General features: G+C 55.5%; 1 protein-coding gene across 2 annotated transcripts in view; it reads left to right on the top strand.

Annotated features, from left to right (window-relative positions):
* The window catches only part of TRAPPC9 (trafficking protein particle complex subunit 9), a gene marked incomplete at its 5' end in the record, with an annotated part of 131,768 nt that overhangs the window by 10,564 nt on the left and 94,979 nt on the right, over positions 1–26,225 (top strand). The window contains 8 exons of one of the 2 annotated variants that reach the window (XM_084864666.1): positions 4,495–4,521; positions 7,111–7,232; positions 8,716–8,841; positions 11,325–11,541; positions 14,135–14,278; positions 18,732–18,858; positions 21,275–21,420; positions 22,672–22,757. In XM_084864666.1, coding sequence (XP_084720792.1) covers positions 4,495–4,521; positions 7,111–7,232; positions 8,716–8,841; positions 11,325–11,541; positions 14,135–14,278; positions 18,732–18,858; positions 21,275–21,420; positions 22,672–22,757 — 995 coding nt within the window. The remainder of the gene's footprint in view (positions 1–4,494; positions 4,522–7,110; positions 7,233–8,715; positions 8,842–11,324; positions 11,542–14,134; positions 14,279–18,731; positions 18,859–21,274; positions 21,421–22,671; positions 22,758–26,225) is intronic. The other variant, XM_084864667.1, reaches the window with a different exon arrangement.

The raw sequence follows: 26,225 nt of genomic DNA, 5'->3' as shown, positions 1-26,225 counted from the left end.
ACTTATTTTCACGAATGTTTCATTCTCAGCGAATGACCAGTCAGTGTTCAAACGGTAAATGTGTAAGCACTAAAAACAACATTAAAATGGTTGTAGTGCTAAAAAGAAGTGTATTTTGAAAATCCAACCATTGCTAATGACTTGTTACTTATTCCCCCCCGCCAACTCTTTTTTTTTAAATCCTTACCTGAGGATATGTTTATTGATTTTTAGAGAGAGAGGAACAATTACAAATATATATATATATATATATATATATATATATATAGAGAGAGAGAGAGAGAGAGAGAGAGAGAGAGAGAGAAACATCGATTGGTTGCCTCCCTGTGTGCCCCCGTTGGGAATTGAATTGCAGCCAAGGTTTGCGTTCTGCCCAGGAATTAAACCCGCAACCTTTCGGTGTTTAGGAAGATGTTCCGACCAACTGAGCTACCGGCCTGGGCTCAGTTCCATTGTTCTTTTTAGCGCAGTGAGAAGGTTTGATTAAATTGTGTCATTCCAGTCACGGAGGGAATGGCTAACTTGCCTTCAGCTGAATGATTTAAAGACCATTTGTAAAACGGTATATTTTGACAACTCAGAATTCACATGGCCATGCAGTCATCCACTAAAACCTTTACGTGACCGTAGTCATTAACTTAGAAACATTGATGTTCAGGGAATAAGCTTATCTCCTTTGCAGATGAAGACATTTTGATTTGTTTCTGTACCTTTAATTGGCTAAAAAAAGAATTAGAAGTCACCTGTCACTTTGGCTGCAGAGCGGGAATGAAAGGGGAGCCCGTGCTGTTTTTCTTTGTAAACAGACGTTTTCCCACTTTCCCCCAAATTCTCAGCATTGTCTGCTTCACAGTCACCGGCCCTTTGGGAAGCATCTGCTAGACACTTGGTCTCCCTCCTGTTGGAAAATGCAGACGCAGCTTCTACGCACAGAGTGACACAGAGCTGTCGGCTCTGGGCAGTGCAAGGATGGGGTCAGCTTCGATTCTGACTGCGGAAGGACAGGCTCCTGGGCTCAGGCCCCTAATCTGTAAAATAGTGTGTTTCTGCTCTGTCGCTTCCCACGAGCCTGAAACCCACATCTGAAACCTATATAATCCTATTAACCAATTTGTTTGTACTCGGTCGTGTTAAAGATTATAGATTAAGTACCAAATAGCATTTCCTTCCCCGAAGCAGAATTCAGCAGGTGCTAGCTAAGCGTTTACTGGCTCTGAACATCCTGTTGTTGTGTGTGTGTTTTTTAAACTAAATATATTTTTATTGATTTTAGAGAGGAAGGGAGAGAGAGAGAGAAACATCAGTGATGAGAGAGAATCATTGATCAGCTACCTCCTGCATGCCCCACACTGGGGATTGAGCCTGCAACCCGGGCATGAAGCTCTATCCATGAGCCAAACCCGCTAGGTCTGAGCATCCTGTTTTTAAAAACCTTACCCATCATTTCCCTTCTCCTGCAACCTGGCAGACCTCTTTCGGCCATAGGTGGCGCTGTTGCCCCTTTTAAAGCCAGTTTCCGTGTTCCTCAAAGAAGACTTCAGCACATCCCTTTTGCTTGACTTCTGTGTTTACTGCTTCAGAATAGCTCAGGGTCTGGATACCTGGAGACATTGTTCTAGTTATAGCTTATTTTTATTCTGCCACCTCAGCGCGAAATTTTAGACAGCTGTGAACAATGGCCAAATTGGGCCTTTCTTCCAAAATTAGAAACCATGATGTCATGGAAGAGATAGGGACTGTCTCAGGAGCACCTGGAACAAGAAAGCCCGGTCTGAGTCGGTGGGCGCTGAGCCCCCTGTCTAGGCTAACGAGGGGAGGTGATTTGTACCCTGGGCAGCCTGGTGGATTGACTTGGGTTAGAATACACGGCACTGCGAGCCATTCAAAGAGGCAGTTCTTTTTTAATATGCTTTAATTTTTAAAAAAATTTATTTCAGAGAGCAGAAGGGAGAGGGAGAGAAAGATAGAAACATCAATGATGAGAGAGAATCATGGATCGGCTGCCTTCTGCACACCCCCTCCTGGGGATGGACCCTGCAACCCAGGCTTGTGCCCTGACTGGGAATCAAACCGTGACCTCCTGGTTCGTAGGTTGATGCTCAGCCCCTGAGCCACGCCAGGGGGCAAAGGAGGCAGTTCTTTCTGAGGCCTCTCCTCACCCACGGAACGGGGTGGTCCCACCTGCTGGGTGGAGCTGTGAGGCTCAGAGAGAAACGATGTGAAGTGGTTAGCCCAGTGGCCAGCTCATAAAAGAGGTCACACACTCTAGCCAGCATTTTGTGTGGAGCCGTCAGTTTGTAGTCTTTGTCAACAACTAAGGGATTAAATGGGAAAAGATGGTTTTATGAAGAAAGATCCAAATCAGAAATGAATGAAATACTTGAGAGGGTCCGTAGCTCCTGCCCTCACAGTGTAGCAGCAGCCGCAGATACAGAATTACTAGTATTTGTTAATTAGAACATGTTGGGGGTCAGGGGGGCCCAATAATGGCATTCCTACTTTACCTACCAGCCGTTGAGAGGTGAGACTGAAGAGCAGGCAGCTGGGGATAGATGTGACTTAAATTACTGATAAAGCCATCTTACCCACGGCCATTAGGGCTACAGGAAAATGGAGTCCTGACCCTGTGTCCCTGCACTGGGCACATCCCCCAGCACCTGGCGGGGCCTGGCGAGAGCACCTGCCCTCACGCTCAGGCATGGAGCCCCCGGCACCGGGCCTCGGAGGGTGGGCACCCACGACGGAGGTCACGCTCTGTCTGGGCGCACGGCTGTGCCACAGAAAGCACCTGTCTCTTACCGCCCGGGCGCTGGGGCGGCAGGGACTCTGGCTGCCTGTGGGAGAGACTGCGGGCGCCAGCTCGCTCTCACAGGACCGCCCGGGCCTGCTCTGCACACAGAGACACTGAACACAGCAGTCCCGGTAGGAACATGCTGCGGGGACACAGCTTTTCCAGGCCTGGGAGTGAGGTTACACATGGCCTCGCTGATGGCCAGCATGGCTCTTAGGGCATCTGTCACCATGGGAACCAGGCTGCACGGGCAGGTGGAGGGAGCTCATGGACATGGATGATGACCCGGTGGAAAGGCTCTCAAAGCTGCCTGCAGAAAGAGAATGACCTGTTTTGTATTTTAAACTAGCTGCAAAGTTACTTTCTAAAAGTAGGAAACCCTTAGTTTGTGAAGTGTGCAGTAACTGTGTGTGTGATTGTGTGTGAGTGTGTATGAGAGTGTGAGTGTGAATGTGTGTTTGTGTGTGTGTATGAGTGTGTGTGTGTATGAGTGTATGAGTGTGTGTGTGTCAGTGTGTGTCTGTGTGTATGAAAGAGTATGAATGTGTGTGTGTGTATGAGTGTGTGATATGTGTGAGTGCGTGTGTAGGAGTGTGTGCGTATGAGTGTGTGTATGTGTGTGTGTATGTGTGTGTATGTGTGTGTATGGGTGTGTGTATGTATGTGTGTGTATGGGTGTGTGTCAGTGTGTATGAGAATGTGAGTATGAATGTGTATGAGTGTGTATATGAGTGTGTGTGTATGAGTGTGTGTGTGTATGTGTGTCAGTGTGTATGAGAGTGTGAGTGTGAATGTGTGTGTGAGTATGTGAGTGTGTGTGTGTGTGAGTGTGTGTATGAGTGAGTGTGTATATGTGTGAATATGTGAGTGTGTGTGAGTATGAGTGTGTGTATGTGTCTATGAGTGTGTGTGTGTGAGTGTGTGTGTGTCAGTGTGTGTCTGTGTATGAGAGTATGAGTATGAATGTGTGTTTGTGTGTGTGTATGAGTGTGTGTGTGTGTCAGTGGGTGTCCGTGTGTATGAGAGAGTATGAATGTGTGTGTGAGTGTGTGTGTGTGTGTATGAGTGTGTGTGTGTATGAGTGTGTGTGTATGTGTGAGTGTATGAGTGTATGTGTGTGTTTGGGTGTGTGTGTATATGGGTGTGTGTGTATGTGTATGGGTGTGTGTGTATGTGTATGTGTATGAGTGTGTGTGTATGGGTGTGTGTGTATGTGTATGGGTGTGATGGGTGTGTGTGTATGAGTGTATGGGTGTGTGTATGTGTATGGGTGTGTGTATGTGTGTGTGTGTATGTGTATGGGTGTGTGTGTATGAGTGTATGTGTGTGTGTATGTGTGTGTGTATGTGGATGGGTGTGTGTGTGTGTGTGTGTAAGATTTCAAGGAGCACGTGGGAAGTTCCATAGAGCCTCCTGGTACCATCCCCCCATTTGCACAAATGAATCAGTATCCCTTTGTCCTGTGGCTTGTTTGTGGAAGTCACAAATGCTCATACTTGTTGGAGAGGAACGGGTGCATGAGCTCAGGCAGCGGGAGAAGAGGTGAGGCAGCGGCCGTGGAAGAGCGTCTGACGCCAAAGGCGCTGGGCCTGTGCGTCAGGCGGCTTCTCTGGCCGGGAGAAGGTCTGGGTGCCGGAGGCTGTGAGCTGTCCCCTCCGGACGCGGCTGTCCGCCCGTAACACGCCCTGCTCTCTTCTTTCCAGGGGCGCAGGAGGTTCTCATCGACCCAGGTACTCCGCTCTGCTGTGCTTCTCCACGTGCTGTGCTTCTCCGCGTGCTTGCTTTTCTCCGAGTGCTGTCCCCGCGCTGAGAATGAGCGGGCTCAGTGTCTGAGGGCGGATCGGCGGGGCATTCTGATTTAAGTCGCTTTAAATCAGAACTGTTACCCCTGATTGTGCTTGTCCCCGTGGATGGCCGGCCGCTGGTGCTGCCTGTGCGGGAGGCTCCCGCCCGCTTGCATGGCTGCGCGGATGCCCGCACGGGGCCTGCCGGGCGCTTTGGATGCACGGGCATGCTGTCCGGGGGCTCCGGACTGACGGTGCCCTGCCCCGTGCCCCGCTCCTCCCAGCCCGCGTGTGTCTCCAGTGTGTGCTCCTGGCTCCGGAAGACAGGCTGCTTTTTCTTTCTTCCTCAGAGCCCGGTTTGCCTGCCCCCTCTTCACACCTCCTGTGATTAATCTCTTCTATTGCAGTGCCCAATTATTTTATACCGCGCTCTGTTATTGTCTGGCTTAACCCGAAACAATGACAAAGGCTGTAATAAACACCCGGGACCTGCCTGCCTTTGGGGACTGACTGCCTTACACACGCTCGTGGCCCAGACCTGGAGCCCGTCTCATCGTGTCTCTTGATTCTGACAGAACTCGCTTCGGGTTATTTTGTTGAGCCTCGTGCTGCCTCCTTTCTCCCTGCTGGTTCCTCCTGATTGGGCTGCGGGTTGTGGAGAGGAAGAGAAACTCCTGCTCTGCCTCCAGGAGACCCGTGCTGCTGGCGGAAAAGCCGCTTGGGAAGCCCAGAGCAGGCCGCGTGGCCGGGGTCGGGGCGGGGTGACTGCTGTGGGCACGGGGCTCCTTGTCGGGGTGAGAACGTCCTGAGGCTGAGGGTGGTGATGGCGGTGCAGCTCGGGACGTAGTAAAACCCACTGGCTTGTACACTTTAAATGTGTGAATTGTATTAAAGCAGCTTAAAAAAAAAAAAAAGGCGCCCACACAGTCCCTTCACACAGTAAATGCAAATTGCTACCTAACTATACTCGTTTTTCAGAGCCCTTTGTAGCTTCCCGTCCATGTTCTAACTTCAGAATGCTGTTAAAAACCTCGCTGTGTCTGGAGCAGGCTTCGTCCTTCATCTATTGATAGGGTGCATCGTGTTAATTGATCTTGGCCTCTTCACCCAGCCTTACGTTCCTGAGATGGACACACTTGGCCGTGCTGCACCGGCGCCTTGCCGGCTTTAGTTTGCTGCAGTGTTTTGTGGAGAAATTTCCAGTTCAGTTAAGGTTACCGGGGCTGGTTTTATAACCATGACGAGGTCCGTCCCGGAGGGTGCTCTGTGTCCGCCCGAGGACAGCGTGTGCCCCGCTGTTGCTGGGGGCGGGGGCGGGGGCGGGGGCGGGGGGGGGGCGCTGTTGGTGTCTGCTGGCTCTACTCATTTTTCTGGGTCAATAATTCAGTTTCACTTTGTACTTTCCCTGTCCCAGCCCTGGAACCAGACAGTTGTCTAAGATGTTCCAGTTCATTTTCTTGGAGAATGGTATTTAGAAACTAAAATCTTGGCATTAAAATGCTTATTTAAAAAAGTGTTGTTTAACAAATTTATTTTAGAGAGAGAGGGAGGGGAGGGATAGAATCATCGATGTTTCTCCTTGGCTGCCTTCTGCATGCAACCCAGGCATGTGCCCTGACCGGGAATCAAACCTGGGACCTCTTGGTTCCCGGGTCGATGCTCAACCACTGAGCACACCAGCCAGGCTGAGATGCTTCTCGCTCTGAGGGTCGTCGGTTCTAGGCCGTGAGAAGGTGACAGGTTGTCTCCAGGTCCAGCCCCAGGCCCAGGGTTCCCGTCTTCCAGTTTTACCTAGACCGCCCCCCCCTCCAGCAGGAGACCTCTGGCTCCCGCGGTGATCGCACAGTTGCTCGTCCCTCAGCCCTGCCTCTGTAGACAGTGGCTTTGGGGTTGCCAATTGGCGTCAGTGTGAGAACAGCATCCAAGTGGAACCCAGGGTTGTCTGTGGTGCTGCTTGTCTCTGCCGAGGATAAACACACAAGGCCGCTCCTTAGAAGTTCCTTAACCCTCCCCGTGGTGTCATATGTTATTCCTTTGGATTGCAGTTAATGGCTCCTGTGTGTAAGCCAGCAGAGGGTCCCCCTGTCTTTATTGGCTGATACTTTTTACCACATAGAGGTAAATAGGCTTCCAAAAGTCAAAGCTAGGAAAGAGGTCACCCAGAGAGGGGCCACTCCTGTTCTCCCTCCCACCGCGTTCCCACTCCACTGGAGGCGATTCATCTTTTTTATTTTATTTTATTTATTTATTTTTAAAAACATATTTTATTGATTTTTTACAGAGAGGAAGAGAGAGGGATAGAGAGTTAGAAACATTCCATAGAGGACACGTATCGTGAGCTGGTTAACATCTGATGTGATGCCCGGTGGGGAGACTGTTCTGGGGAGCATGTGGGCGATGCGGACTTTGCAGACGGTTCATGGCTCGCATTTCAGCAGACGGTGTGTGTGATCTGTGTGTGCCCCGCTGTTAGACTCACAAGGAAGTGAGGCTGAGAAGCACAAGATTCTTTCTCTCCCTTCTTTCGCTGTGCAGGGGCCCTCACCACCAACGGCATAAACCCCGACACCAGCGCCGAGATCGGCCGCGCCAAGAACTGCCTGAGCCCCGAGGACATCATCGACAAGTACAAGGAGGCCATCTCCTACTACGGCAAGGTGGGCACGCGTCTCCGTGAGCAGCTCCGTAGGCCCCGTCCGGCTCCCGGCGGCAGAGCGGAGAGCCTGGGTCTCTCAGCGCCCAGGCCGGGCTCCCTGGGCATGTACACAGTCACAGGCGCCTCCAGGGAGCAGAGTGCTCAGAGCCGTCTGCTCTGGAGACAGCGGTGGGCAGCGTGTAGGGCTCCGACAGCGTCGTGGCTGCCGGGGACTGCGGCCCGAAGTGCCGGGGGTACAGGCAGCTGGGACACGGGCAGGACCGCGCTCTCCCGCCCGAGGGCAGGCCCTGCGGTGGGTCCGCTTCGCCCGGAGCCTGATAGAGCCGAGCGTGCCCAGAGCACCGCCGCTGAGAGCTGAGGGGTCCCCCCCCGGGGGAGAGGCTTTCCTGCGGGGCACAGGGCCCGAGAAAGGAGTGGATCCGGAGTCCGCAGCCCCGGGCCACCCCACACCTGGCGGGGGTCAGCATCCACCCCGCACGGACTCCCGTGTTCTCCCTCACGACGGGCGCTTCCGGTGGTTATAACCGGGGTAGATGGTGCACACACGGCCAGCTACAATGGCAGCCTCATTCTGTTCACGGAAAACTGGTCCTCGTCTCTTCTCACCCCAGTTTTTTTGGTTCTCGTGCGTGTGATACAGCCAGGAAGAGAAAATCTATGCCGTGCCTTTCCCCAGCTGTGTTTTATTTGTTTGCTTCATTTTCCTCTTTCCTCCTTTCCTGCTCACCTCCTCCTCCAGAGGCGGCCTTTCCGAGCCCCCCGACACCGGTGAGAGCTGCCCTGAGGCTGGCCCATTGACAGCGACATAAAACATACCTGTGCCCTTCCGAGATTTGATTGTATTGGATTTGTATACACACACACACACACACACACATGCACACGCACGCGCACACACGCGCACACACATGCGCGCACACACACGTACACACGCATGAGGCTGCCTCCCTTTTCTGAGGGAGAAGCACCGCCGTGGCTTTCAGTCGCTGAGGTGGCAGCGAAGTCCTCGCCTGCTTTCCCGGAGGCGCGAAGTGAGCTCACAGGCCTTTCCTGTCTCCCCCCCCCCGCCCCCCCAGGGTTGCAGAAGCAGCGCCCAGTACCTGGGAAAGAGCATCAGAGAGAGGGAGCCCTTTAAGTGGAGGAGGATACAATAGTACAGGGAGCTGGGATTTTTGCAACAAAGTAACATGAGTGAACTCCGCGGCCTAACGCAGCAGGTGTGAGAGTCTAAGTGTTTTAGAGAGGGGAGGTGGAAGTGAGGGGAGTAGCAGAGTAACCATTGATAACATTGTGAAGTTTGGTAACACCCAGCTCTGTGGCTGGATCGGTTGTATCAGTTGTAAATATGCAAACATTTACACGGGCACCTAGATCCCCTCCTTTGGTCCCCTCGGGGGCAGACATTGTGACACAGATTCTGCCCCCTTGGGGAGGATATATGCTGGTTGCTGTGGGGGACTGACCGAGGCCCTCTCTCCCCGCAGTACAAGAATGCGGGAGTGATTGAGCTGGAAGCGTGCGTCAAAGCTGTGCGTGTCCTGGCCATTCAGAAGCGGAGCATGGAGGCTTCTGAATTTCTCCAGAATGCCGTCTACATTAACCTCCGACAGGTGGGTGCCGAGGCCCCCCCCCCCCCACCTTTCCCCTCCCCGAAGCAGAATGAATGCAGGTCTCCTGGACCTTAGTCATCACTGGTCTGTCCACTCTGCTGGGATTCAGGGTGGCGTGGGGAAGACTTGGGGGTCAGAACTGGCCATCCTGAGTGTGGCTATTGTGCCTCTTCTTTTTAAAAAAATATTTTCATTGATTTCAGAGAGGAAGGGAGAGGGAGAGAGAGAGAGAGAAACATCAGTGATGAGGGAGAATCATTGGTCAGCTGCTTCCTGCATGCTCACTACTAGGAACTGAGCCTGCAACCCAGGCATGTGCCCTGATCAGGAATCGAACCTTTACCTGGTTCATAAGTCAACGCTCAACCCCTGAGCCACACCAGCCAGGCATGCTGCTGCTTTATGCTAATTTTTTATTTCACTTTCCAAGTCCAGGACTCGCTCTCCTTCCAAGTTTTTAATTTTTGCTTGGAGAAGCAGCTTCGCCTCTGACCAGCACTGCGACCTCTCCCCTGACGATTGTCACGTGTGACGCAGTTGCCGTCGTCACCCTGTCTGAGTTGTTACCTTTCTCCACTTGGAGGTTGTCAGTCCTCTTCACACAGCAGCTTCGCAGTGCTGCCTCCATGGAACCGGGGTGTGTTTTTAATCAGACACCATCATGAGGACATTTTGTTACGGTTGCTAATGCCAAACCACAGAATTGCTAGCCTAGCTAAGTTGGATTTCCGTGGTGGGCCCAGACTGAAAGGCTGCGCTGTTTACTTAAAACGTGGGAACTGGCTGCTGTTTGGCAGGCTCTCTGGCTCTGCTTGCGTGATCCTCACGTTGAACACTAGGGGGCAGCAGAGACCCGCCAGAGGGCCGGCACCAGGCTCTCTGAGGCCAGCGTGGCGGCGGGTGCTGAGGTGGGTGAATGTTCCCGCATCACGCTCGGCTTTAGTTGGCTCGTCGAGATGTTGGCTTGCCAGCTGAGCAGACAGCAAACTAATGAGTCCTGCTGGGATTTCACAGAAACGAAGTAGAGGGGCTGCAGCTTTTCTGAAATTCACAAGGTTTTTGTTCCTGACCGACCGAGTGTTCCTTATTGCGAATCTGCATGTTGGGGAGGACAGCATCCGCTCCTTCCTGACATTGTTAGCAGTTCTAAACCACAGAATGGTGCCCATGAGGGGCTCAGCACACTGCCTGGCACGCGGGGAATGCCCACAGTGGGCAGCGGGCCCTGGAGGTGCAGGGCGGGCTGGGTGGGCTCCGGGCCTGGCCTGCCAGGGAAGGCACTGGTGCTCCATGTCCAAGGGTGTGTCTGAGGGGCTGACGGGCCCTGAACGGGGACGTGGGAATCCTGTCTGGCAGCTGCAAATGTCTGGAGGGAGGGGACAGAGGAAGCTGGCAGGAAGACACTGAGGTCCCTGAGAGCTAATGGGGCCCTCGCGAGGCGTGGCAGTGGCGTGGTGGGGCGGCGGGGCGGGCCGCGGGGCGGGGTGGGGAGAGGACGGGGGCGGGCGGAAGGAGAGCAGCTGGCAGGGAGCACCCGGTGCCTCCCTCCTCACAGAGCTCCCTGGGGGCGGGTGGTGGGCCGGGCGGCAGCGGGAGAAGCACCTCCTGGGGCCCGTGGCCTGGAGGGGGCGGTGGGCCCGGGGGTGACCCCTCAGGCTGTGCCTGGCACTTCCTGGCTGTGCGGCTGGCACGGACGATTAATTCCCCTCTGAGCTTCGTCTTTCCTGGCTAGCTCATGGGACTGCTGCAGGGATGGAACAGGCGCGCGGTGTTTGCTGGCACAGAGCTCTGCCTACGACACAGCCGTCGTCACCCCACAGGGGGTCGGAGCATCTGGCTGGGTCCGGGGCTGGGAGGCCGGCCGGAGGCTTCCTCTCAGCGAGGCTGCCGCGCTGACAGCCACCGGCACCGGCTCTGCCTGCTGTGCCGGCCGAGCTTTGTATCTGCCGAGAGCCCCTGCCACTTCCCCGTGTCTGATGAAGGAGCTGGAAGCCGACGCTGTGTCGTGTGTGTGTGTGTGTGTGTGTGTGAGTGTACTTGTACGTCTGTAAGTACATGCATACGACGCATACGTGTGCACATGTGTATGCGTACATGTGTATGTGTCCACGTACGCATGTGTCTATGTGTATGTGTATGTGTAAGCATGCGTACGTCTGTAAGTACACGTGTACGATGTGTATGTGTGCACACGTGTATGCATGTGCATATGTCTATGTACTCGCGTGTGTGTGTGTGTGTGTGAGTGTATATCCTGTGCAGCAGATGTCTTTGCCCTGGGGGCATGGGCCTCTCCCGCAGAGGGACGGTTAGCTCCAGGTCAGTGGCCTCAGAGGGACAGGGCCTCTGCCCACTAACTCCACTGCTGTCCTGCCGCCCTGCGGGCACCGGCTCCCGCCCCGCGTCTCACCGTGCCGCTGTTTTAGGAAAAAGCCTAAAGAAGAGTGTGTGTGTCTGTAAAGCCTCCTTCTTCCTCCCGCCAGCTCTCCGAGGAGGAGAAGATCCAGCGCTACAGCGTCCTCTCGGAGCTCTACGAGCTCATCGGCTTCCGCCGCAAGTCCGCCTTCTTCAAGCGCGTGGCCGCCATGCAGTGCGTGGCGCCCAGCATCGCCGAGCCCGGCTGGCGGGCCTGCTACCAGCTGCTGCTGGAGACGCTGCCCGGCTACAGCCTGTCGCTGGACCCGCAGGACTTCAGCAAAGGTACCGCCTGGCTCCCTGGCCTGCCGCGTCCGTGCGAGCAGGGCCGGCTGTGCCGGGGCCGGAGGGGCCATGCTGGGGCTGGGGCCCGCGGTCTCGGGGTGCGGACTCCGTGCGGACAGGTGTGAGCCACGGGGCTCTGTACAGAGACGGCGCGGCCAGTCTGCCGTGCGGACTCTCGTTCGCCGTATCCCTGGCTGAGAGCACAAGACATCTAACATTTCTTCCTCTTTTTCGCCCAAATTACTTCGAAACATTTCCCCCAAATCCTCTAACAGGAGGGTCCTGGGCTTCGCAGAGCGCAGGGGAGGTGGAAGGGAGGAGCGGGAGCCCGCGAAGGGGAAGAGTCCACTGAGGAGTGAGCCGCAGGGCGGGCGGCGGGGCTTGTCAGGTGGCCTTCGGGGAGCGGGGGGACATGGAGGCCCAGGGCGAACACTGGCCGCCCTGTGGCCAGAGGGTCCCCCCGGATCGGCCCTGCTCTCAGGGCTCCTCCGTGCTGCTGTATGGGGGCAGTTTCAATCCCTTAGCCCGCCTTTTCCTGGGCGGTGGGTCCTGTTTCCCGGGGCTCTCAGGAGGGAGGGGGCGGGGCGGGGAGGGAGGCGTAGCGGGAGGCGTAGCGGACGTGATACACTCGCACGTTGTGAGCTTCTCAAACACGAGGGTGTGGAGAATTTGACTGCTGGGTCCTCTGTTGCAAATCTGTCTTAAAAATAAAAAGATTAAAGTTTTTATAGGAAGCAATTTGACTCACATAGAAATGACAACTCACAACTATTCAGTGTTAAGGAAATTTATACTCCGTCTTACTCATAATTGCCTGTGGTAGGAAGTGGATCATTATCTATTTAAACGAAAATCAGCAAAGTGGTATTTGTCGAGTTCTAAAGCGAGAAAGCCTTCTCCGTACGGCAGTGTTGAGGTTATTTAAATTGGATCCCTTTGAATTTATGACGAGGTGAGTCACGACATCAATCTCAGCATCTCAGTCCTTCTTAAAGGGGTTGTTTTGCTCCGTTGATGGGGCTCAGTGGTTGAGCGTTGACCTATGAACAGTTTGATTCTGGTTAGGACACAGGCCCAGGTTGTGAGCTGATCCCCAGTGTGGGGCGGGCAGGAGGCAGCTGATCAATGATTCTCTGTCGTCTTGATGTTTTTTCTCTCCCTCCCCCTTCCTCTCTGAAATCAATAAAAATATTGATTTCAAGGCGCTTGTTTCGCGTCAGTGTTGGGTTCTAGCTTCTGCTGACAACGGGGGAATAGTCCAGGGCCTTGTTTTCTCTCCTTGGGTCACATCTGCTCGGTTTATGCCTTTCCTCCCATTTGTCCTTCGTTGAGGTGTTTTACAGCTGGTCCCAGAACGCCTGTCCTTTCCCTGCACACACAGTCTGCGTGTCTGTAAAAGAGCATGTCTCTCAGCAGGCATCCCATCCAACCCCCAAGCGGGCTAAGTACCAGCTGTGTGCCAGCTTCCTGCCGGGAAGCTCAGGTCCCTGGGTGGGGAAGACAGTCCTGGCTCACAGGGAAGCTGAGGACAGACAGAAACAAACAGGGAGCTCCCAGGGGCCTCACTGCTCCTGCCAGGTAACCCCCCTGGTGGCTGCGCAGTGCCGTGGGGACACAGCAGGCTGGGCCACCATGCGGGCGGGACAAAGGGCGAGGAGGCTTCTGGGGGCAGTGAGGGAGGGACCTGGGATGGAGCATTCAGCCCTTCCCCCAACTTTTCTCCAAGGCCCTCGGTCCGCACCCACCACCCTGCAGGGTGACCTGTGGGTTGGGTTCAGGGACCCCTGTCTTCTTCACGAAGGATTTGAAGGTGGAGGAAACCTAAGACGAGCAGTTGTTGCCCGAAGGAGAACGGAATGAATCCGTCTGAAGCTCTGTGATCTTAAAGGGGTCCTTTCCACGTCCTGGCCAGTTGCTCAGTGGTGAGAGCGCCGGCCCGGGGACTGACAGGTCCCAGGTTCAGTTCTGGTCCAGGGCAGGCTCAGTCCCTGGCTTCGGAAGTGGGGGCAAGTGCAGGAGGCAGCCAGTCAGTGTGTCTCTCTCACATGGATGTTTCTCTAAACTCTGTCTCCCCCTCCCGTCCAGTCTCTTAAAAAAAACCCAAATCAATGGAAAAAATATCCTCCGTAAGGATTAAAAACCAAACAAAAAAAGAGGCCCTTTCGCTAGCTGTGCAGACAGCCCCCACCTTCAATGTCACGCACTGATCACTCGGAGGGGTGGCCCCGAAGGTGTGCCGCTAGCCTTGTTTCTAACTTATCTGCTGTGCTGTCCGTCGGTTCTGCTTCAGAGAAACACCGTGCTTTTTCACGTTGTGTCCTTGGGTGTTGGTGGCAAAGCCCACCAAATATCAGTGTTCTGCTGAGAACACAAAAAGTATGCCCAGCACTCAAGTACATGCTATCGGAAATGTAATCTTTTCCCAACCTGGATATGATATAATGATTTCAAAATGGGTTATTTAAAAAATTGTCTCTTTGCGGAAGAAAGTGTAATGTAAATTATGTAATGCGTGAACAAAAAGTGCCACTTAATGCCTGCCCCGTGCCCGCCCTGCGCCCTCTCTGACCTGTGGCTGTGGCTTTGGCGGTAGGCACGCACCGAGGCTGGGCCGCTGTGCAGATGCGCCTGCTCCACGAGCTGGTCTACGCCTCCCGGAGGATGGGGAACCCGGCCCTGTCCGTCAGGCACCTGTCCTTCCTGCTGCAGACCATGCTGGACTTCCTGTCGGATCAAGGTGAGTGCTTCCACACTCATGTTTTTCAAGCAGCTGCGCGTGAGAGCTCTGGCTGCCGGGTCCCGGGCTGGGGTTCTGGCTGAGCCCGGTGACTGGTCCCACGGCCTGGCCATGATGGAGGCGCTACAATCTCTCCATCACCTCCAGAAGAAGCCCTGGCCCCAGCGCTCCCAGCAGCATGCGGGCACACATGTCGGCCGGATGTGTTAATATGAACCGCCGCCTTTGGCTGTGTTTGCTGTTCCTGATAGCTCCATGGTGACCGCCGCAGGCCCTCCGCCTCCTGTGCCGGAGAGATTGTATCGGAGAGGGCTTGCCGGTCAGCGTGTGAGCGTGGTTATTGCTGTTGCCGCCTATTGCCAAATGGCCTCTGGAAGGCCAGCTCTAAGGCCCGGCCGGCAGCAGTGCTGCCCATCCACTGTGTGCGCAGTGCGGCCTCCCTGGTTAGTGTGTTTTCTGGGTCACATGCAAAGCCGGAGACGTTTCCTGTGTTTGGGTACTAATTGTATCTCTCGTGTGTGAAACTCTCAGCAGTCTTCTGAGCGCTCTCCTGCCTCCCGCCTGTGCGCTGTGTGAGGGAGGCAGGCCGCGCCCCCCCCTGCCCCGCCCCGGTCATTCAGGGCAACGCCGAGGCGAGGGCCCAGCTTTCAGCCCCGGGCTGAGGGACGTGCACACAGCTCAGTGGAAACCCATGCGGTGCCATACCGCCTGGGGGCGGGCCGCAGGTGGGAGAGTGCGGGTGCCACCCGGAAGGGAGCACTTGTTTGTCGAATAAAGCTGAGGGTGTCAGGGAACCCCCTTTGAGCATCTGTGACAGGTCCCCTTAGCTTACCTGGGGGTTTGCAGGTGTTGCTGAGGCCCTGTGCAGCACCGTGTTACGGAGACTGGCTTCAGCCATCACGGTGACTCTAACAGCGGGTGAGGCTCCTCCAGGTGACCCACGCGGCCTCTGGGATTTCTTGAAGATGCCACGTTTTTGCTTGCTCCCTGGTGGTGGGGTGATGACATTTTTCATTTCTCTGAAGGAAAAAAGAAACCGCTCATTGAGCTTGGAAAGTTTCAGAACAGCCTTCCCTCACTAAGGGCTTTGCTTATGGAGGAGGAAGAAGCGCCCCTTTGTCCGTGACAACAAAGCTGTGCAAACTGCTGCATCTGCCAGCGTTCAGAACGCACACGTACACAAAATGCATGCACAATGCACATGTGCACGCCAACACAATGCATACGCGCGCACACACGATGCGTATGTACACGCACATAATGCATGTGTACTGTGAAAGAGGAAGTCCGCTCACCCCACTTTGTCAGGATGGCTTTGTCAGGACGGCTGCTGGAGGGGAGGGAGACTGAGCTCAGCCCCGAACTCAAGGACATGCGGGGACGCAGAGCAGCAGCAGGGGAGGGCGGCGCCGGTGGAAAATTACCGAGGAGACATCGGGCCAGGGGGCTGGGGCCGAGCTGTCCTAACAGGGTCCTTGTGAAGGCCGCCAAGGACTTGGCCTCCAGGGCGGGATGAGGAAGTGGATCGGATGCCTGGTGATTAGATATCAGGGTGGCGGGGTGGGGGGAGGGTGGGGAGGGGCTTGATGAACTGATGTAGCGGCTCTCGCTACAGCTGCCCCAGGCAGGCCAAGGACAGCCAAGGCCGGGCCCAGTTGGAAAGAGGCACCGAGGAGCCTGCCTGCAGTTGGTGAAGGGGGTGTCTCTGAGTGCTCACACGTGTCCCCACACACATGACATATGACAGGGGTTTGGCTGTGTGTTCTGTGTGTGCTGCCGGGTCCATGGGCCCTCGGCAGGCAGCTGGGCGGGCGGCCGGGAAGGGATGGTGGGTGTGGAGGCGGCGAGGACCAGCTGGAGCCGCCAGGCGGAGTGGGACCCCGGGGGTGGAGGGCGTCCTGCCGGCTTCTCAGCCGCTCTCCAGCCCCTCGCCCCAGCTTTGCTGGGGTTCCTGCCGGAGAGGTGGTGCCCGTGGCTGCTGTGCCCGCCCGGCCCGGCAGAGGAGAGGCAGGCCGGTGCCCCCTCCCGCTGCTCGTCCTGTGTCTTCCGGTCCCTGGGAAGCGGATTCAGGTGTGGCTTTTGGCCGGAGCAGCCGGCACAGCGGGGAAGCCCGGGACCTGGGTTTGGGCTTGTCCGCCGTCAGGAGCGGGAGCTCCGTCTGCACGGAGAACAGCAGGTGTCTCTCTTCCTTCTCGCTGGCATGTCTGATGTTTCACTTCTGGTTTTAACGCAGGGGCAGCTCTGCGTGTGTTTGCTGTGGCATGCCCACGCCCACAGGCCTGGATGAGCTAGACAGGAAAATCCCAACCACGTCCTGCCCCAGTCCCGCTGGACACGCACAGCGGGAGAGCAGTCTCGGTGTCCCTGAGCACCCTGTTCTGTGGGGAACAGTTTTCCCCAAACAGATCTGTGACTTGCCACCCACGGAGGTTTCTCGTGGTTTGTAGAATTACACACGTGGAAAGTCGTGTCTCGGTACGAGCCGTGTCTCCTTTAGGCACAGGTTTAGTAAAGGCTTTATTGTTCATTAACTAACTCTCACCTGCCCACGGTGCGTCCACTCTGTGTGAAGCTCGGGAAGGAAATGGCATGGAGGAGACCTGGGCCTCAGGGCTCAGACAGGAAACCATTTGTTTTGTGTGTGAAATGCTTTTATTGGAAAGCAACGCCCGAGGCTGATGGGGAGTCTGAGCTTGCTGGTGCCACGCGCCAGCAGGAGGCCACAGGGGGCGGGCTGTGCCGAGGCTGGAGGAGGGTGTGAAACAGGCGGCTGGGCGTGGCGAGGGAGTGCCCGGGGGGGTGGGGGGCTAGATCCTTCCAGCCTCAGTGTGCTCCTCTGTACAGTGGGGACAGGGGCTTCGGGGACTAGTTATGGAAGTGACGCATGTGAAGGGCCTGCCGGGGCCAGCCTGTAGCCAGTCCTCTTAAATGCCAGCTGCTCCTAAGCCCAGCCCAGGACAGCTGTGGCGACCCCCCACCCCAACCACAGCGTGGGCCCTCCGAGTTCCTCCTACACCACAGTCTTTTTTTTTTTTTTAAAAAACTATGTTTTACTTTTTTTAAAAAATATATATATATTTTATTGATTTTTCACAGAGAGAAAGAGAGAGGGATAGAGAGTTAGAAACATCGATGAGAGAGAAACATCGATCAGCTGCCTCTTGCACACCCCCTACTGGGGATGTGCCCGCAACCAAGGTACATGCCCTTGCCTGGAATTGAACCTGGGACCTTTCAGTCCACAGGCTGACGCTCTGTCCACTGAGCCAAGCCGGTTTCGGCTACGCCACAGTCTTTACTCACGTGAAACGCTTAGGTTCCCTGCTTTTCCTTACCCAGCTGCTGTGGAGATTCAATCACAGTGTTTGCCTTACTTTATTTGATTGTATAAATAACGTACGCTCCTCTTAGGTGTCTCGGGAGACGTCAGCAGAGGAGGAAGCTATGCATGGCTGCGCACACCATGGCATTGCTGTGCATTTCTGAGCGTGGTTTGCTCTTCTTTTAAGAACGGGATCATTTTAAAATTGAATTTACTCACAAATAGAATTTTGCATCCTGGCTTTCCACAGAACATAGCAGGCGCTTCCCACCTGATGGCAGAGCTTGGTAAGCGGCACTTCAGCGGGTGCCCGAGCGTGCATCCTGTCCCCGTGCTCCCGTCCCCTCGCCATGCCGCCTCACCGGGCGCGGACTCTGAGTGAGCGCGAAGCCCTCCCTCCTCCGGAGATCCTGGGCTCGTTCCGAGGCGGTGCTCACCGGGGGATGAGACAGGCGGCCGCTGGCCCGGAAACATCGCCGTTCTTTGCGGCAGATCGTGTTTGTGTGAAGAGAACGAGGGACACATGTAATCCCCTGCTGCACTTGAATGGCTGCTGATGGCGGCCCTGAGGGGCGGCTGTGTAGACCCAGGGAGCCACAGGTGCCGGCAGGGCCACGGAGGTGTCCGCGTTCTGCTGGGACGGAGGCGCTGGTTCCGGTCAGGGAGGGCGTGTCCACCTGCTGGCCTGGCAGGTCGCTCCTCAGTGTGCTCCCCTGTACAGAGGGGACCTGAATTCTCGAATATCGTTGTGCAGATGAATGCAGACTCCTGGGCCGGGCCGGGCATGTGCTTGGACTGGCGACTGCTGGACGGGGCCTGGCTCCGGAGAAGGAGGCCGGCTCTGCTCCCGGCCCGCCTGCTGGCTGGTTTGGGACCTGCAATGCCGAGGACGGGAACATCGTTTCCCGGCACCACAGGCCCGAGCCAGGGCAGCTGCCCGTGCCGCTAACCACGTCCAGCAGAGCTTCCGCCTCCTCTTGTCCCTCGTGGCCGCCGCCCCTCGTCGCTGCCAGAGATGGGCACATTGAACGCCAGGGTTTGGGTTGACATGTTTTCTTTTGCTTAAATAAATGAAGAGCTTCCCACATTGGCTTTGGCCTCACCTTTGCTTTATTCCTGTTTTCTCCTCAGAAAAGAAAGACGTGACGCAGAGCCTGGAGAGCTACACGTCCAAGTGCCCGGGGACGATGGAGCCCATCACGCTCCCCGACGGCCTGTGCCTGCCGCCCGTGCCCCTCACCAAGCTGCCCATCGTCAGGTAGGGGCGCCGGCGGGGGTGCGGCAGGCTGGGCCGGCCTCGGCTGGTCCTGAGCACAGACCTCTGGCCCAGCCTCTGTTTGTCGCTGGCTGTCTCTTGTCTCCTCGGACCTCACCAGCACGCCTAGCAAGGGTAAGGGGTGTCCCTGGGTGAGAGGACGGTCAGCGTGTCACGGAGCCAGGTTTCTGGGCTGCCCAGGCGCCTCTGCCAGGGGCTGCCACACCCAGATCAGCCGCTCCTCCCGGGTTCAAGCCAGGACGGCCCACCGGGAGTATGAGCACCTGTTTCTATCCCTGCAGGCCCCCCCCCCCCCCCCCCCCCAATGAGCATGCACATAAAGCCAGCCCAGGCCATACTGCCCAGTCACGTGGGGTGTGCACACGGCAGTCGCGGATTCCTGAAGGCGCTGTGAGCGGAGCGGAGGTGCCATTGACAGAAAGTCAGCGGGCCTGCCATTGGCCGGGGGCCGGGGGAGGGATGGCGGATGGTTGTTGTTTTTATGCACCAACATTGAACTCCTTCAGCCCGGTGAGAGCTCTGCAGTTAATGAGGCCGTTTTATCGATGAGGATCAAAACCCTCCAGTCAGAACGAGCTTCGAGTTGCTTTGAGTGGCTTCGGTGCTTTTAAAACGTAAACTCTTAGGTTAATTATGCTGTCGGAGGAAGGATTCCAGGCATTTATTCAGAAGGGGCCCGGAGGCCATGCTCGTTAGGGGTTTTCCTCGTCATCGGAAACGGGCAGAGCCGGCAGCCGAGACACAGCCAGGCGGCGGCTCCCACGGCCCCGCCGGGTCCTCCGTGGCCTCCCTCGGGGTGTCTGAAGTTAGCGAGACGTGCGCAGCAGCGTTTGGGGGGCTGAGGGGGTGGTCCCTCACTAGCCCGGCTGGGTTCGTGCCCCCTCCGGCCGTCTCAGCCGTGTGCCGCGGGCTAAGGGGCGGGCGCTCCATGCCGTCCCCAGGTGGGCCGAGGCGGCCGGGTTCCGTCATGCCCGTCTGCAGAGCTGTCCGCCGGCTCAGGTGTTTCTGCGGGAGTCAGGTGGATGGAGTGAGAAGCAGGGCGGCGAGGTGAGCTCTTTCCTGGTGGCCCCGCTCTGCCCGTTCGGATCACTTTCCTGGTTAGGGTTCCACCGTTGCTTTCACGGCCCCAATTAGCAGCAGCATGCTGAGGCGTCAGGTTTTAAAATGTCAACAGCCTCTGAAGTCTCTAAAAATACTCCCCGCCTTGGACGTCTTGTCCCTGGGAGTCTGCTTCCCGGCTGGTGGCAGCTTCGAAGAACAAACACACTGTGTCGGTTCTCAGCACCGCTCGCCGCACGGATAGTCAGCGCCTCACGCCTGTTCTTCCCGGGCACGTTCCTAAGGAGACGCTGCTCACTGCTGGTTGTGAATGAATGAATGAATGGCTGGCCCGCTTTACTCCTCTGGCTGACCACGCCCTCCAAGTCACTTTGCATATTTTATTATTAGTTTTTTTGTTTTTTTCATCCTCACCAGAGGATATTTTTTCATTGATTCTTTCTTTTCTCCTCCTTCTTCTTCTTCTTCTTCTTCTTCTTCTTCTTCTTCTTCTTCTTCTTCTTCTTCTTCTTTTACAGAGAGTGAAAGGGAGATAGGTGAGGGGGAAGAGAAAGAGAGAGAGAGAGAGAGAGAGAGAGAGAGAGAGAGAGAGAAACATCCATGTGAGAGCCAGGTGGACTGGTTGCCTCCCCAAAGCACGCTGACCAGGGCTGGGGGTCTAGCCCTGACCGGAATGGACGGGCAGGCGGGGTGTAAGGAGGGAGGACATGGCAGTGGTTGCAGGGCCTGGACGTGCGCAGGTTCCATGGTTAGTGCGCCCGTGGCTCCCGCGGGCCGGCCGATGGGAGCGGGGGCATTGCACCCGTCCCAGCAGGAAAAGCCGGAGGCCCAGCCAGGCTGACGGAGACCAGTCATTCCCTGCAGCAGAGCAGCGGAGCTGGTGACTTCGCTGCGGGCATGGGGTGAGCGATCGGGGCTGCCCTCCTGTCTGCTGTGGGGGTGCTCGCAGGAAGGAGAGAGGCAGCGAGAGAGGGAACCGGAGTGGGGCCGCTCGAGCCCTCCCAGCAGCCGGAGGGGCTCCCTGGGCTTCACAGACACGGGGCCGGGTCTGGGGCTGGCCCGGGCTGCCCATGGCACACACGGCTGCACGGTGCAGTTCAGGCTTCAGCCGGCCTGTGGACCCCGGGTGCTGCCCGGGCCCTCCGACTGCAGAGCCACCGCCCCGCCCCGGAGGGTCCGGCCACCGTGTGCAGCATTCGCCCTGCCCCGCAGGACCGGAGCAGTTTCTCCTTCAGTGCGTCCACTGTGGGGTGACGGTTCTGACGCGGCCTGCGGTGTGGCGTTTCCGCCGAACCCAGCCAACAAGGCAGTGACGCGTTTCTGCTCCGTTTGAACGCAGGCACGTGAAGCTGCTGGACCTCCCCGCCAGCCTCCGGCCGCAGAAGATGAAGAGCCTGCTGGGCCAGAGCGTGTCCGCCAAGAGCCCCTTCATCTACTCGCCCATCATCGCCCACAGCCGCGGGGAGGATCGGAGCAAGAAGATCGGTACGCCCGGCCCAACTCCGAGCTCCCCGCGCCTGCCACGCAGCGTATCGTGGTGGCCAGGCCGTCACGCGTGTGCAGGCATCTGCACAGAGAGGGCCCTCTCTCGGCTCACCAGTTTGCTGCCTCCGCCCGGCAGTGGCCGTAGATCTGCTTTTAAAATCGTGTCACGAAAGGGGGCGCTGTGGGGGTGTAGAAACCAGAGGCCTCTGTTAGCGGAGACGCGGACGGCTGCAGCAGGCTCCCGCCAGGTCGGTGGTGACAGCCAGGGCGTCTCCTTTGTCCCCTGGCTCCCGTCACAGCGAGAAGCACCTGCCCCGGGGCGGAGGATGCACTCAGCGGGGGAGGCAAGCTTCCTCCTGACATGCGACAGAGGCTGCAGCAGAAGGCATGTCGTTGGTTGCAGACCCCCGGGCAGGAAATGCACTTTCCATTCTGGGCCTGCTGTCTCTCTGGTCAAATGCTCATCAGGTGGAGGTTTGAAGAACCCCATCTTTTCGCCACACTGCCAGTCTCCAGGAGCGAGTCTCTTGTGTGACAGCAGGGTTGTGTGATTGACACCCCCTTCTCCTGCCAGCTGTGGGCCGGGGCCACTCAGTGCCTCCAGGCCGCGCGCGGGGCTGTGCCCCGCGGCCTCCGAGGCCCTCTCCGGCTTTGACCCTCTTCTTTCAGGAAGGGTTTGGTGTGGTCTCTCTTACAGGGCACCTGATCAGGCCAGGCCCACCCGGGGTACTCCCCCTTTTGATGGATCCGAAGTCAACCAGTTGGAGGCCTCAGTCAGTCTGCAGAACCTCGTCACCTTTGTTACCGAGCAGAACCCCATCCTCCTGTTCGCACTCGGGACAGGCTCTCCCAGGACTCCTGCCCAGGCTGGGCATCATCTCAGAACTCTGCCTCTGCAGCCTCTGGGGGTGGGCAGCAGGAGAAGCCACTGTGTCACGGAGGGAAGCGGGGGGAGCAAGCCGTGTGTCACTTAGCCGGTCGCGGTGCTGTCGGGACTGGTTCTGAGAGGCCGCATTTGGCTTGATGGCGAGAATCAGTCTCTGCTGACAGCAAGAAACACCTGTCATGTGGCACCCAAGTGGCAGTAGGACCTGCTCTGGTTCCAAGAAAGCCCGTGGGGAAACCAGCTTTGGTTGGTTACCTCATGAGGATAGTTCTGCCGCTGCTTCGCCGGAGAAAGGCATTTGCAGAGGAAGCCATGTGAAATCCGCGGAGAGCCAGCTAACACAGGCCCCGTGTGTGTGCTTCCAGATTTCCAGTGGGTGCAGGGGGACGTGTGCGAAGTGCAGCTGATGGTCTACAACCCCATGCCCTTTGAACTCCGCGTTGAGAACATGGTATGTATCACCAATCTTCGACCCCACAGGCTAACTGCCACCTTACCATGAAGATGTGTTTTTTATCTAATACTAGGTGTACCGGTTAATAATGGCAGATTTTGTAATAAAAGAAAACACGGTAATTTCAAGAGAAACACAAGTACTTTATTCAAAGTAACGTCCATCGCTAGCTACACATTTCCCCATCTTTCAGGGAATTTGTGGGTACCGTCCCAATAGAACTTTTCTTGTTTTGAGGCAGACCATTCAGAGACCCAATTTCCCACTTCTTCCTGTGTTTTGAGTGCTGCTTCGGTGGCACACGCACTGTCTGAGCAGCACTTCAGAACACACGAAGAAGTGGAAAATTGATTACTTGTTTTCCGTAGCGATCAGTATTAACGGTTTCACCTGGATTTAGAAGCTCATAATAGACCACACCTTCCTGATCCCACCAAACACCAAGCATTGTCTTCTGTCTGAAGCGTTTTGGCTTTGCAGTCAATGTTGATGGTTGACCTGGATCAACCCGTGATTCTGTGTGTTTGGGATTCTCAAAATAAATCCACCTTTCATCGCCAGTCACAATTTGATGCAAAAAAGACTTTCTTTCGTGCCGTTGAAGCAACATTTTACTGATGACTTTTCGGTTTTCCATTTGTCTTTCGTTCAGTGGATGTGGCTCCCATTTTCCTTCTTTTAAAATCTTCCCCATTGCTTGTAAACAGTCGGAAATTGTTTGCTGAGCAACGTGTAATCTTTCTGCAAGTTGTTTTTGAGTTTGACACCTATCTTCATTGAATAATGCTTGTCATGGTTGGTCTTCTAACTTTTTCGGTTGACCTGGACATTCTTTGTCTTTCACATGGAAATCATCACTTTTAAAGCGTTTAAACCAGCGTTCACAAGTATCTTAAGATGGAGCATGCTCACCATAAGCTTCCCGAAGTATATGATAACTTTTTCTTCAAAATAATGAATTAAAACTTCCCCCAAATGCTCTCTTTTGGCACAAAATTTGACATTTGTGATGTTAACACCTTCAGCAAATTTGACATATGAAGTATTGAAGTTTGCTGTCAATACAACAAAATAGCACACGTATCAAATCGAATCTATATCAACATAGGTGTAACTCCACCTATTGAAAAAAATCCGCATTATTAACTGGTACACATATTACTTGAGGACACATCCTGTGCTGGGTCAGGTTTTGTATTTGCTTTGTTGGCTGGTCAGCTTCTTGTGAGTGGCGATCACACCTTCTCTTTCCCGGGTCCCTGGTGCCTCGTGCTCGGTCAGTGGGCAGAGACCCCTCTGATTTGGACACACCTCGCATCCAGCTGCTTGGAAATCAGACTGGAAATCGTCTCCTTGAGGTTTGGGTGTGACGGCCACAGGTCACGCCACTGCTGCGTGGTGACGAGTGACCGAGGCTGAGCGAGGGGTGACGGGCTCATCTCTCTCCTGGGGCTTCTCTCAGCCCGGAGACCAGGTGCCGGGCCTTGCCCGGGGCGCTCAGCTCTCCGGGGCCGGTGTCTGTGGGAAGTGCCGCCTGACTCCATGTGGGAGGGGCTTTGTCCTGCTGTCCAGGCTGATCTCAGCGACCCCGGGCCGAGCCCACTGCGCAGGCCCCTGGGCGCCATTCACAGAGAGGCCTGCAGAGGAGGGTTGAGACACTCGGAGTTTTCCGACTCACGTTCAGGGCCGGGGCAGGTGCTTCATGCAGGTGTCTGGCTGAGCGTCCGTGCCTTGGCCAGGCCCCGACCCCTGCGGTCATGTGGTCAGGGCTGCGGTGTGGGGTGCACGGGGGGCCGCAGGGCCCGTGCAGTCAGGGAGGGATGGCGACACGAGGCTGAGAGTGGCAGGTGAGTCAGAGTCCCAGGCGGTGGGCGCTATTTATAGTGACACTCAGGCCTTCGGCACTGGCACAGTTTTCTGAAATCTGTGTGCGTTCTTAGAGTGTCCGCTGCATGTTGAGCTGACAGAGCTGAGGCTGTTAGAGGCGGGCCTCCAGGGTGCCGCCCCCGTGGTACAGGAACGGCTGGCCTACTGCTTGGCTTGTGACCAGGCCTCTCCAGGGACTGTCTGTCTCTTGGCAAACAGGGAATGATAGTTGTTTAGAGAATCCCTCCCAAAGTGGTCAGTGTATCATCTGCCTCCTGCTTTTTCTTACACAGGTTTTATCTTTAAAAAGTAGCTTTCAATAAAAAATTGGGAAGAACAAAGACTAAAATAAAAATTACCACTAGGAGCCTTGGCTGGTGTGGCTCAGCAGTTAGTGTCGGCTGGCGCACCACAGGGTCTCAGGTTCTCCCTGTCAAGGGCATGTAGCTGGGTCGAAGGTTCAGTCCGCAGCCCAGGTGTGCAGGAGGTAACCAATCAATGTGTCTCCATCCACGTTTCTGTCTGTCTCCCTCCATTCTACTCTCTCTAAAAAACCCCCAAAAAAACCAAAAAAACCAAAACAACAAAACAAAACACTAGGAGGGAGCCCTCCAGTCATGGTCAGGTTTTAAAAAATTAAGTCATGAAATATCAGACATAGGCCATGTTACAGGGAATAACCAGCATTCACATAGCCACCGTCCTCATTTGGAAAACGCTGACAGCTGGCCCTGTTTGCGTTGGCTGTTTTAAAGAGAGACACGTGCTGCTCTATCTCACCTGCAGGCAATAGCCTCTCATTGGTTTCCGTTCCGCTCCTGCCATGACATCTGTTCTGTGCGTGGCTGGCTTGTTCACTCTCTGCTCCAACCCGCACAGGTGTGCCCGCTGCCACGAGGGTCTCCTGGTGCTTTCTGTAGACAGAGGTAGGACATTTGTGCATGCATGTACAATAGACTCAAACTCCCACATGTACATATGTGAACACACAGACATGTACTCCACATGTATCGACACAAATGTACAAAGACACATGACCACATGCACATATATGCACGTACACGCAGCCTTGTATGCCCATATGTGCCTACATGCATGCACACACAGACATGAACATCTACATGTATCTACCTGTATGTATATCCATATGTGCCTACATGCATGTCCCTGCATATGTTTACATAGACTCATGCCTGTATGCACAGCACAACACACATTTCATAAATCCCTACTTCATAGTGGTACCTCCAGCTCTAATCCGTCTCCATAAGTCCTCTCCTGTCTTCCTCTATTGCACCTCTATGTCCCTTCTGCCAGCGGGAGGACTCTGGCTACAACATCATCACGTTCTTCTAGGCCCATGGTCGGCAAACTGCGGCTCGTGAGCCACATGTGGCTCTTTGGCCCCTTGAGTGTGGCTCTTCCACAAAATACCACGGTCTGGGCGAGTCTATGTCGAAGAAGTGGCGTTAGAAGAAGTTTAAGTTTAAAAAATGTGGCTCTCCAAAGAAATTTCCATCTTTATACTGTTGATATTTGGCTCTGTGGACTAATGAGTTTGCGATCACTGTTCTAAGCTATTACAGAAATACCTTTCCT

The sequence above is a fragment of the Pipistrellus hanaki genome (genome assembly GCF_964339955.1).
Source record: "Pipistrellus hanaki genome assembly, chromosome: 17".
Classification (NCBI taxonomy): domain Eukaryota; kingdom Metazoa; phylum Chordata; class Mammalia; order Chiroptera; family Vespertilionidae; genus Pipistrellus; species Pipistrellus hanaki.
Note: the sequence above shows the minus strand (reverse complement) of the source record. Positions and strands in the feature narration are given on the sequence as shown.